The sequence below is a fragment of the Pan troglodytes genome, chromosome X (genome assembly GCF_028858775.2).
Source record: "Pan troglodytes isolate AG18354 chromosome X, NHGRI_mPanTro3-v2.0_pri, whole genome shotgun sequence".
In the NCBI taxonomy this organism is placed as follows: domain Eukaryota; kingdom Metazoa; phylum Chordata; class Mammalia; order Primates; family Hominidae; genus Pan; species Pan troglodytes.
Window position 1 is genome coordinate 130165257 of NC_072421.2, and position 13434 is coordinate 130178690.

The following is a 13434-nucleotide window of genomic DNA, read 5'->3' on the forward strand; positions in this document are numbered from 1 at the left end:
GGACAAAATGGTCTTCAAATATGCCATATGGTAGTAGCTCAAACAGGAGTGACTGTACTGCATTTTGAGAAGGTAGAGAATGGGACCATTCTTCTGCAAAAGGGATATTGTCCTCTGTGCTAAAGATATCAGCCCTGAGCCTGCAGTTTCTGTAGAAATAACTCATTTACAACTAATTCTCCTGACAATAGTACACACATTAACCAAGAGTTGTCAATTCCTTTACTCTAATTAAGTTTTAGGGTTAGACGTAATCATTCTTACCCTGGCCTGGAACACTGGCAAGCCAACTTGAAATGTAAAACCCCAAAGCAATTCAATATTTACTAAATTTAAAGGAAGTAATCAATTTCTAATTCAGATTTATGTACATTCCTTTCCCACTTTAACACTGTCTTATTTCCCTTAAGTTCCTCTTTGGTCATTAAGATTGTCAGCAAGATTATGGCCATTGAACAATTTGTGACATGTTGCAGATATTTCTAAACTAAATTAAATTGTCAATGTACCTGCATATAACAAAAAAAAATGTATTAGACACTTAAGGACAGAGACCCTATATGTTCTATATTCACAGCTGTGTTTCTCCACAGAGAGCTTGGCATGTTCTGTAAATATCTGCAGAATGAATGAAAGAAAAAAATCTATCTATCACTGATAGAATTATTTGCACACATTCAAAATCTCAGGCACACCTGACCCAGCATATGTGTATGTGTCTACACACACATTTGCTCTCACAAAATTCCCACCTGCTCATCATTCAAGTTCAGTACATCATCTTTCCCCTTGGCACGTGTGTTTCTTAAACAAAACACTGAAACAAGATTAACGATAATAAGTGTCCAAAGAAAGACGATTTTGGCCAGGCATGGTGGCTCACGCCGGTAATCCCAGTACTTTGGGAGGCCAAGGTGGGTGGATCACCTGAGGTCAGGAGTCCAAGACCAGCCTGACCAACATAGTGAAACTCTGTCTCTACTAAAAATACAAAATTAGCCAGGTGTGGTGGCACATGCCTGAAATCCCAGCTACTTGGGAGGCTGAGGCAGGAGAATCGCTTGAACCCAGGAGGCGGAGGTTGCAGTGAACTGAGATCGCGCCATTGAACTCCAGTCTGGGTAACAAGAGCGAAAAAAACTCGTCTCAAAAAAAAAAAGAAAAGAAAAGAAAGATGATTTTAATTAACACTTCTTCCAAACATGCCAATCTTCCAGCACCTAAAAACTGAACTCAATTTTCATCTTAGGAAGCTGTTCCCTTATCCCTAGAAAATATAAACCTTTTAAAGTTCCAACTGCCAATTGACATCTCCAGTGCATAATAACAGAAATTCACAGTTTATCTGTTATGCCTCCCCTGGAAAGCTCAGTTTGAAGCACTTTGCTAACTTGGACCACTGTTACTTCTGCTCAGACTAATGCTCCACACTTGTGCCTCGTTTTCAACCCTTAATACCTCTGAAGCTAGATTCCTCCATCTGCATTCCTGAGAAGGATGACAAAAGCCAGACTACGCTTTCAGTCTCCTAGGACATCCTGCCCTGGAGATTCTCAGCAGGCAATTGGAAATTGGAGTTAGCCTGGAGCTCCGGAATGAATTAAGGGTTGGAGAGGTCAATTTGGGAATCATTAGTGTAGAGGTTAAAGGTGAAGCTATGTGAGGAGATGAAGTTACCCAGGGAGAAAATATAGCAACAGAAGAGAAGCAGATCAATGACAGGACCTTGGGAATTGCTCTATTTAAAGGGGCAGTGGGGGAGGGAGAAGATGTGGGCACGTGTGTGTGTGTGTGTGTGTGTGTGTGTGTCTGTGTACGTGTGGAAAAGAGATCCCAACAAAGGAAACCTAAGGAATGTAGAGAAGACATCAAGATAGATTATGAACCCTTTCAAGCAAGAGAATATGTGCAAAAGTGCCAGAATCTCCAAAGAGGTCAAGAAGACTGAGGCCAGGGAAGAGGCCATTGAATTGTGAAACATGGTGGTCACAGGTAACCTTTGGGAAAGCAGTCTTTCTGATGCAAATCTTATGAACTTGTGTGCCCAAATATGCATGTATACAGGTGTATGTGTAAGTACCCCAAATCACTGTAAGATTAAATATACTATTGAGTGAGGCTGCCACTGGGTATGCCAAAAAACGATGGTAATAACCACCATTATCGACTGTTTACTATGTGACAGGAACAGTGCTAAGCACTTGATATGCACGATCTCATTTTAATCCTCAAAACAAGCCTATATACTGGCTACATTTCACATACAAGAAAACTACCTGAAGCCAACAGAGATGAACTAAATTACCCAACGTCACACAGCTGGAAAGTAGCAGTGCCAGGATTGGACCCGAGGTCAGTTTGACTCTAAACGCCTAGACTGTCAGTCACTGATGTAATGTTTCCACTATAGTAATGTTAATTAGGTAATCTATGCATGAAGGAAAGAGAGCTGATATTGGTTGAGTGTCTCATTGCCAGGTGATTTGCATAGAACATCTCCTTTCACACATATACCATCAACATTATGGCTATGTTTAGGTAAGCCTTATGAGGGCATATTTTTAAAATTCTGATTCAGTTGTTTTGAAAATAAGTTGAAACTATATGATTCCCAAACAACCAGTTATCATTCAAACTTACTATAATAGTTCCCAACGTTTGAAAGGTACAAAAAAAAAAGTGTGGCATCGTTGATTTGGTGGTTGTTATCAAGATTCAAATTACTGACAATCATACTCATCTGAAAAAGGAGGGAGTGTGACGGGATGATCTTAAAGCTCCCCTCCAGCCTGGACTTTCTATGATTCTTATATGCAGGTCTAATGCCAATAATTTTAAAGATATGAAATATGTAGTAGAATGTAAATGCAGCAGCAGAACTGATTGGCATGTCAGCATCCTTTTATTCATTAAATTTATAGAGGTCTATTGTTAAAATATTATAAAAATAAGTCTGGCTGTTCAAGGCATTGATTGCTAACTGAAACTTGGAAACTCCATTACAAGATGATACACTGAAAATCCAACAAAATAATTTGCTTACAGTCAACTGCAGACCCTATGATACAGTTGGCTATAGGAAAAAGAGAGAGAGATTGACAGGCACTCTGGCTATTAATGTTTTTGCTGTCCTTAGAAAAACAAATGAGGTTCTGGTCTGAAGCAATTAGTATCGCTGTTAATTGTGCAAGTGTGTAGCAATAATACTAGGCATTTGGGATGGCTTCCACTGATTGTTCCCTTCTTTCTCTGGATTACAAAAATCTATTCAGACAACTAAAAAATAGCAAGTACTTATGCAAATTGTTAATTATGAGGCAGAGATAATCATAATCTTGTATATTTATGAAACTGCATATACAATGGGGATTACCAAAAATGTTATTTGTTTTATTACTTTACTAGTGGTTGAAAAATATGCTAGCCTTGCAAATAGTTTTCATACATCATTCAGCTCACCAAAATTCAAAAAGGGCCCCATTGATATTTACCAAAACCGTTTCTTTCCCATCTCACCATCTGTACTCCTCTTTTTTTCTCTCATTAAGACCAGGTATTAGTTGCTCTGGCAATAATCTGGTCCAACTAATCAACACCATAATAAAAATAAAGAGTGTGTCAGGATTTGCTTTGTTATACAGCAAAACTGTTTTAAAGAGATGGTCCTATCATCTAGCAATTTTAAAGCAAAAAGAAAACAAAATTCTCAAGACTTCCCCATAAAAGCTATTATAGGGATAGTGGTACCTATGTTATTGACCATTGTCTTAATGGTCATCCGCTCCATTTTATTTTACAGGCGAGGAAATTAAGGCTCAGAGTGGAGCTAGTGCTTGACAAAAGTCACCTCATTAGTAACAGAACTTGGTACTTTGCCTCCATGACACACCCAATCTATGATATTTAAATGTTCTCCCATACTAATACTGTGTGATTAGGTGTCTATGTGTGTCTGTGCCATTTAGCTCAATAAATTATAATCTGACTACAAAATTAAACACTAAATTTACTATTCTCAGCTGTCAAGTAAATCCATTGAGGCTCTAATGGGAGTATGGAAGCCCAGCTACAGAAAGCTAAACTGGGCATCCCCAAAATGGCTCAAGTACTCTATTTTAATGGGAGTCTGTCCTTGTGGAGAAATGCCAGAGCTACAGTCTTTGCTCTTGCTAACCTATTTGGCCAGGGAGCACAGAGTGGATTGTAGGTGGGTATTAAGAAAAAACAGAGGCACTAGTAAATATTTCTGGAGCCAATAAGCCTACAAAAAGCCAAAGACAGTACTGGTGAGCATCATGACCTTAGAAAACAATGTGCCAAGCGACTAGAGCACACATTTCCAAAATGACTTATCGTTCTTGCTAGCCTCTCCGGTTCTGGTGGCAATATGATGGTACAGCTCTTAGCAACAGTTGTTGCCTGCAGGGGCATCATCTGGGAGCATTCTCAGCGTCTGTCTTCCCCACAGAGAGGAACTTTCTTGTATTTGATTAGATTTGCTCTCCTGCAGGCTTCATGTCAAAAAGGCCTCTGGCCTATGGGATTACTTGTAAATATGCAAGTCTACGTATTTACATACGTTAAAAGCCCTGATATTTTCAAATAATTGATTTCCCTTCAAGGAAATGCTGACCTACTTGTTCTCTAAATCACAATCCAGCCTAGGGACAGGCAGACGTGCCTGAAGCACTGTAAAGAACACTTTGCCAACGGTTGGGGTCTTCTCAACAACACACTCTACTGTGTCATCCTATTTCAGCAAAAAGAGGAAAAAGAGCTAATGACCTACTGCACACCTGTCTGAGGTGGTCGCCCTGAACATTCATCCCCCTTCTGAACTAAGTCAGCCTTCAGAACTGAGACTCCAAGCCTGGGTAGTTTCAGCTGTTTTAAACTAAAAAAAAAAAAAAAAAAAAAAAAAAAAAAAAAAAAAAGCCCTGGAAAGAATTTGTCCAAGCCAAAAACTTAACTATTTGTTGTACTGAAATTAAACGGACAGGCAACTGCAGAGTCTTTTTTCTAGCTTACTTGGGTTCAGTCAAACTAAAAATACATTGTTACTTACCTTGCTGCATCTAGAATCTGAAAAATCCTCCACCTGTTAAAGGAACAGTAAAACCAGTCGCTAGCAAGAGCTTGGTAGGAGAGGAGATAAAATAATAAAAGTTTTCCGTTGTGCTTTAAGAGCATATTTCTCCAGCTTCCCAAACCTTAGGGAAACAGCTCATAGATGGCTTCTCCACTTTGTTCCCCACTGGCTCCTCTCAAGTAATGGGGAGATTCCCAATCAGAAGGCTAAAAGGGGCAAGGCTGCACTGAGAGCCAGATCCCTGGAGTGCTGTGGTCTGGGAATGATGGATCTACCACTCGCTCATGCTAATTCCATTCCCCTTCACAGAGAGCAATGGGAATCTAGGTAAAAAAACAAAAGCCAATAAAACAAAACCCAAACCAAACCCAACCCTGTGGCATCACTGAAATGGAAATGACTGATTGAAAGGTCCTAGGAGGAATTGGCAGGGATTTTTCATATTATCAGGAATATATGAAACACAAATAACAAAAGGAAAATAAAGAACAATTAAATTTTACTGATGCTCTTTAAAAAGATGAAAATTCAAAGCACACATAAGGTGATATATAAATCATCTCTCTAGTCCCTTCCACCCAAACACAAGACATCCATCAAAGTAAGCAATGTCTCCCCATTCAAAAAACATGCTCAGCTGTTTTTATAATGTATGTCTTAAGGGTCACAAAACACTCATTCCACTGTGTGAATTTCTGATATTATTAGCAGGCGGAGACTGTGAAGTTATACACAGGTCAGTTGCTAATTTGAGGGTTCAAATGGGCTCAGTTAGCCTTTTGTTTTTTATTATGCCAGAACAAGGAATTTTACAATGTAGCAACGCTTCTTTTATGCCTGAAGTGGGCTATATAGCCTGTGCATTTTCTTGGGAGAAATGTTTCTTTACAGCAAATACGCTTTGCAGGCCTTAGAAGTGAGTTAAGAGAGCCTTTTTTAATAGCATGGCTAGCAGCAGAGCCTTTGAATCATCATTTGAGAAGCAATACATGGCTCTTTTATTATCAGTCTCTGGTGCGGTTAAGCCCCCTTTCCCTGTTTCTGAGCTGTTAAGACTGCTGGGGAAGCAAATGTCATGAGAAACAAAAGCGATATACTTGGTGAGGCCTAACATCAAATCTGTTAGACAAGACACTCCTATTAGTGGACTTACCATCCAGAGCCCAATGTGCTCGTCTTCTACTCCAGCCACAAGAAATAAGTAATCTACAATGTACTGACCTACCCCATGATTTAGAGTCCCTACACAGTGAAGAGAGGCTATGATCCCTTCCAGAAAATTTGGCCTTGTGAACAAAAACAACACAACTTTGGGTGAAAAGACAAAACACACACACACACACACACACACACACACACAAAAGAAAATATTTTTAAAAGGAAAACATAAAGCCATATATTGATTCCTAGGATCAGAAAATTCCAAAGTTAAGTATGCAGCAGTTTCCAAAGCCATAATTTTTATTTCACTGTACTAATAGAAATTCTCAAATGATGTTAAGTGTATAAATAATTGATTTATATGGGAACGGGATCAAATTTAACTTTAATCACTATTATTGTCTCTTGAGTTTTTTTATTTCTAGGTAAACTTCTTGACTGCCTTATAAAATTTGCCTGGTGATTGCACTGAGAAGACTTTTGGAAGCTCATTGCCTTACCTGGGAGCCCAGGTGGGAAGAGGTGGAGTATTGAGTGACGAGCCATGAAGACGTTACAGGTGCATCAATCAAAAGGGTGGCCAGTCATCAGAAGTGAGCCAAAGTTCATAGGGAAAAGGTAAAACAAAAGATACATACTAATTAGAAGAGAATGAATTAATTTTAAGAACCCATTTTATGCATACGCACACACACTCTCTTTGGGAAGGTTGTTTAATGAAATCCTTTAAAAAGGCCCTTTAATCATGATGTTTTATTTAAAAATATTTATTATCTATTATGTGCTAGCCATTGTTAGAGGTACTGAGGTTAGAGGTACTGAGTAGTGAATAAAACAGACAAAAATCCCTGACTCTACAGAGTTTACAATCTTGTGGAATATTTTTAGGCCATCTGCTTGGAAAAGAGTTCTACAGAAATATACTGTATATTATTAATTCTAGGAAAGAGTTTCTCCCTGTTTTATTTATGCCTTTGTTTATGTATGGAGAACATACTCGATGGCATCAGATTAAACATTTGCATTAGAAAGAATTCTCTTTTGGATTGGAAGGGACGTTACAAATTCATAATTTCTCCTTGTGGAAAGCCCTCCCAACGGGCTGTAAATCAGGTTTCTTTTCAGCTGGGCCATTTGCTGCCCAGAGAATGCCACTTGCTTGCACCTTGAAATACTGTAAAAACAGGAAGCCTCTAAGTGGCAGTTTCATAATACTGTAGTCCCACATCCCAACAGAGTCTTTCTCATTTGTTGCTGTCATGTTCTTTAACAGCTGGCCTGGCTGACACTCTAAGATGGGATTCATCAGCCCTCAGCAAGCCACATCCTGGGAAAGCAGCAGCACTGGAAGGACAAAAGGAGCTGTGGTTACCATGCCCATGACCCAGACACTGGCTGGAGAAAAAGCCATAGGAATAACCTTCCTCTGAGCCAGGTTCCAGAAGATGTGACTAAATGTCACTCAAATGGTACTTAGGCAACTGACTAAGCATCCAATCAGCAGGGAAGGCAAAAGATGAAAATGAAGAGAACACATATATAGCACTGGAGTAATGGGAATAGCGGGACACTTGGGAATCCAAAAGCTCCAGATGTGGATTCATCCTAATCAGGAACCTCAGACCATGACACTTATGCTTGGCATTTACATTCTCAGGGTGGGTGCTTAGGGCTTGAGAAATGAAAGTGAAACGATTCACTTTCGTAAGAAGGATCCAAATTAAGACTTGGAAAACCCAGGATGAGGTAAAAATCCAAGAGCCCTTGACTGAGAATCAGGATCCCTGGTTTTTAATCCAGGTTTTACCAATGACTCATTTGATCTTGGGCAAATTCTCTTCTCCACTCTCCCAGTGGGCTGTATGACATGAAGGAGCTTGACAAGATGGTTTCTAAAATTCCCCCAGTTCCAATATTCTTTCATTCTCTAATAGCTTTCCCTTGAATTTGCGTGCCATGTTACTTAGAAGTATACCAATCCCTAGTCATTTTCTCAGTACAACATGCTATTAGTAGTTCACAGAGCCCAGAGCACAGCCTTCGAAGAGTTTATGAGTAAATGAGAGTATGTCCAAAATCATAATGGCCAAATTTAAATGCAGCTGAACATCATTCTGTCCAGAGAAACAGCTTTGTTAATTTGAAATATAGAGTGGCAGATTCTTTATGATGGAAAAATTATAGAAGGAAACTTAATTGAGAAAAACAAGAAAAATCGAATTGATGAACAATTGACCCTCTTGCACCGCCACCACCCTCCACATTTCTCTTTCTGTTCATGCAGGTTCTTCATCTGCCAGGAGCCTGGGATATTGGTGATGGCTGTTCAACAGCAGAGACCTCCACAGCCACACACTTCCATATAACAGCTAGAGAGAAGGAAGTTGTTAAGAAACCCACACCAACACTGTTTGGGTCAGATTGCAAATCTGCAGCAGATAGTACACTCTATGATAAATAACTGCCTACCACTGTTCCAGAGCTGCCAAGCAAATGGTCCATTCAACCTCTCTGCTTTCTAACACTGAACTGGTGTGCTCACCCTCCCTTTAACTGCCACACCAAGAGCTGACGTGTTTTAGAATTTCCACGTTCTCCCATGTAGAATGCCCTTCCACCATCATTCTGGTCTTCACCTACTCTATTGCTGCTCAGAAACCCACCACTTCCTTTTGTATCTCAAGCCACCTTCCTCATTTGATCTCTGAAGGCCAAATACAGTATATCCTAGCAAAAAAATGCCTTATGTTAATACATGCTAAATTTTATTTCCCTAAATGGAAAGGGGTGTGGTGCCCCCAAAGTCCCAGGCTAAGGACTGTTGCTCAAACTGGTGGAGGTGAATGGAGGAGCCAGGCAAAGGGCCTGGGTGTTTCTTAAGGCCCTATGCAAAACAAGCTGCTGGTCTTTTTTACTTGCAAAGTGTTAAAATGCTTGACCTCAGCCTTTTGCTTATGCACAGTCCTGAGAGGTGGTGTGGGACCATGAAATAAGTCCATTAGTCACACAGACTGGAATCTGGTCCTAAGGCTCTTTCACTTACCAACTGCATGACACTGAAAAGGCAACTTAATCTCTCAGCCCTGATTTCCTCACCTAGAAAATGGGGACAAGGTGGGGCATGGTAGCTCACGCCTGTAATCCCAGCACTTTGGGAGGCGGAGCAGATGGATCACCTGAGGTCAGGAGTTCGAGATCAGCCTGGCCAACATGGAGAAACCTCGTCTCTATTAAAAATACAAAAATTAGCCTGGCGTGGTGGCAGGCGCCTGTATTCCCAGCTACACAGGAGGCTGAGGCAGGAGAATCACTTGAACCCGGGAGGAGGAGGTTGCAGTAAGCCGAGATTATGCCACTGCACTGCAGCCTAGGTGACAGGGTGAGACTCTGTCTCAACAAAGCAAAACAAAACAAAAAAAACAGCAAAAAACAAAGTGGGGACAAGTATAATGCCTACACTGGTGATGATCACCATCTTTAACAACAGATATGGTATCAGAACTGACCAATCAGAAGAAAAGACAGCCCTATCAGAGGAGAAACCAACAGCAAACGACATGGGTAGGTAGGCCCATGTGTTTCAGTCTAGAAGGGTAGTTCCTAAAGTACTTGGGAGGATTAGATGTGATCATGCCTGTAAATCATGTAGCAGAATGTCAGGTCCACAGTCATCATACAATACGTTTTAGGCATTATTACTGTCACCTAGGGAGGAAGACCAATCAGAGAATTGTCTAGAGGCATAGTGAGTCTGCGGCAGGCCTGCCACACAGCACGCAGCCCCCTGTACCTGAGCCATCTTGTTGCCCTGGGAAAGGAACCAGCTTTTCAAAAGCAGAGCTCAAAGACACGTGCATGTAAAGGCCATGTGGAAAGTAACCACATCACTGATATGGGAGAGGGTTGTCCCCTGCATCTGTGTTCTACTGTTTGACCGCTCTTAATTCCTCCTTGTTCCATGCCAAGTCCACTGGAAATCATGCATACCTCATGAGAGGGAGCTCCTTATGTTTGGCATGAGAATACTGGAACCCAGAATATTCTTTCAAATATGTATTCCTTGAGTATTTGTTTTAACCTCCCAAGGAATAGCCTTTGGCACAACTGTGAAGTTCCCTGAGGTTGTCTTGACTGCTCTTTTCACAGTGTCTGCCCTCCCCCGAGATACTAAACCTGGTTTCCAGACCTACCCTCCCATCCTTTCGTTCCCTGTCAGCTGACAAGGATTCCAACCTGATCCTTGCTTTTGGGCAAGAGCATCTCAAGACTTCAGAGCCTTCTAGATCCAGAGGAATGATCCTATATTGGTTTGATCTCCAGTCCTATGACATTTAAACAGGACATATTTTTGATAGGGATGTGTCCTCATATCTTTCCACTTGTACTACCTTAAATGACACAATCCATAAACACGGAGCTATTCTAGCTATGTCAAAAACCCTTAGGTTCAGAGCCATTGGTCACTTATTCCCTAGAATGGACATTGGAGGAGAGAGAAAAATATAGCATAAGGTAACAGAAAGAGGCCTGGAATAGAAATAAAAAACTGATACCCCAATGCCAGCTCTGCCATTAACTGGCTGTGAAACCCTAGGCAACCCCATTCCCAAATGAAGATGGCTCCCCGTTTCCCTATCTCTACAGTGATGGTGTTGGACTAGCTGATTTCCCAAAGGTCCCTGTTCATGATAACATTTTTTTTTTAGATGGAGTCTCCCTCTGTTGCCCAGGCTGTGCAGTGGCTCAATCTTGGCTCACTGCAACCTCTGCCTCCCAGGATCAAGCGATTCTCCTGCCTCAGCCTCCTGAGTAGCTGGTACTACAGGTGCCTGCCACCACACCCAGCTAATTTTTTGTATTTTTAGTAGAGATAAGGTTTTGCCATATTGGCCAGGCTGGTCTGGTCTCAAACTCCTGACCTCAAGTTATCCACCTGCCTCAGCCTCCCAAAGTGTTGGGATTACAGGCATAAGCCACCGTGCCCGGCCAATAACTTTCTAAGACTTTATAATGAATTTGACTCAATCAGGAACATTCCTATGAAGGATAGCCTGGGTTCTTACAAGCAGAGACTTAGACAAAAACACTCATGCATTTCTCTAGCAAACACTGGGGCCAAAGTCAGAGTAGATAAGTCTGTCTTCAGTGTGCCACTCTTCCCATCAAGTGCCCAGAGCCCCTGCCCCACACTGGCTCCTCAGAGAAGGACACATGGGCATGCCTGAGATTCTGGCTGGTGCCTAGCACACAAGTGAGGGATCAGGCTTAACTTGGACATAATGAGCGAATTTGAGGGGACCTACTGATGGCTTAGTGTGGTAACTCTCTGGGGTTATATTTGGACTGAGCCATAAACCTAAAGCAATGACTAATACAGGCAAATAAGCCCCTCTGTGCTGGCAAATCATTTCGGTACCATCCTACTGACAGCATAGAGTCACCTTCTACCCCAGGGTGCCTACCATATCTTGTTCGATTCAGAACTCAAGTGGCTGCTATAAATGACTGATATGGGAAGTTCTGGCAGAACACAGTGGCTCATGTCTGTATTCCTAACACTTTGGGAAGCCAAGGTGGGAGGAACTCTTGAGCCCAGGAGTTCAAGACCAACCTGGATAACATAGTGACACCCCATCTCTACAAAAAATACGAAAAATAGCTGGGCATGTTGTCATGTGCCTGTGGTCCCAGCTACTCTGGAGGCTGAGGCAGGAGGAGCGGCTTGAGCCCAGGAGTTCAAGGCTGCAGTGAGCCATGATCATGTCACTGCACTCTAGCTTGGGCAACAGAGTAACACTGTCTCTAAAACCAAAACAAAACAAAAGTTATTTCTGCAATCATAAATCACAAACTCAGGGATATGTCTTCTAGTGATCTTTTAGAGACCTCTAGTGTCACCCAACTCTTCCCTGACCCTGAGACTTTGAGAGGGCAGGGACTTGCCACAGATCACAGAGCACATCAATGCCAGAGACAAAACCAAGTCCATTTGTCCCTTTACTTGACAGCACATCATCCACCCTGTGTCCATCAGAGCCTGCCTAGGGGCAGCAGACAAGCAAGCACCTGCTCTCCCAGACTCAATCACACAACCCTTCAGAACAATTCACAGAGCAAGGGCTGCAAAAGATGGGGAAAACAACCATAAAAGACCCCAAGGATTTGAAATTCTTCTTTCTCAGTAGCTGTTAAGTTGTAAACACATTCTCCTATGCTTCTCTCCACATTTTGTTTTCTGCCTAAATGTGCTTTTACTACATCACATGGTAACAATCAGAGCTTCTTATATCTCTTTCATTTTGAGAAATAATGCCTTATACCTGGATCGTGTATTGCCAAAGCACCGACTGCATTTTGGAAACCAAGTGGATCTGATAGGGAACACTGCCAAACAGCCCTTTTCAAATAGTGTTTTATCTGTTGGCGATCCAGTCAATTCTCAGTTGCACATGTCTTGTCTAAGCTGTTTGTCTGTGGTCTGCAGTCCTTACAGAAACTGCCCCCTCCTCATCTCCTCTCTCACACCCCTGCCCAGCAGATTTTAGTAAAAATTTCCCATTTTGGCATCATAAGAGTGCCCTCTAGTGCTGATCTAATTAACAATCTAAACACTGAAGGATTCTTGTTTTCGTGGAAAACGGGTTTGTCTATAACTTGTCCTCGGCTATGGCAGGATACACTGTTTCTGAAAACATTCCCACAGCACCTATTTGACAATTTAGTCTTTCAGAAAGCAGTGAAAAGGATGTTTTGCCATTGAACAAACAAAGTAAAACGAAATAAAACAAAATTGAAGGCCATAAAATAAAACCTGGCTTGTTTTCCCTTCTGAGAAGCCTTTCCACTCATGATGTGGGGGAGCTAGTTGAGTTATAAAAAAAATGTGCATAGGTACAGGCTGACTTCTTCAACTGAAACTTGACAATGATTTTCATATGTGTTTTGGAATTCTCCAAACGCAAGCACCTGTATTTGTATGGTAGGTTCCAGTGATGCATTTCAGTTTGATCATATACATACAGTATTTTTGACTTAAAGGAAAGAAAGAACGAATAAGGAATCCCTTAGAAATTTTCTGGGTATAACAGGGCCTGCTTTCTGTTAACAAAGGCCGAAAAGTTTCATTTACAAGGTAAGTATATATATGTGTACTGGGAGTTATTTTATCCCATTTCATTTCCATG

The 13434-nt window shown here is 41.4% G+C and overlaps 1 protein-coding gene across 6 annotated transcripts in view; it reads right to left on the reverse strand.

The window, feature by feature from the left end:
* Positions 1-13434, reverse strand: part of HS6ST2 (heparan sulfate 6-O-sulfotransferase 2) — a 333459-nt gene that overhangs the window by 77602 nt on the left and 242423 nt on the right. For 4 of the 6 annotated variants that reach the window (XM_054676902.2, XM_016944113.4, XM_016944116.4 and 1 more), the window contains exon 3: positions 5066-5098. The exons of the other annotated variants lie outside the window; for them this stretch is intronic. In XM_054676902.2, coding sequence (XP_054532877.1) covers positions 5066-5098 — 33 coding nt within the window. The remainder of the gene's footprint in view (positions 1-5065; positions 5099-13434) is intronic. 6 annotated transcript variants of the gene reach the window in all.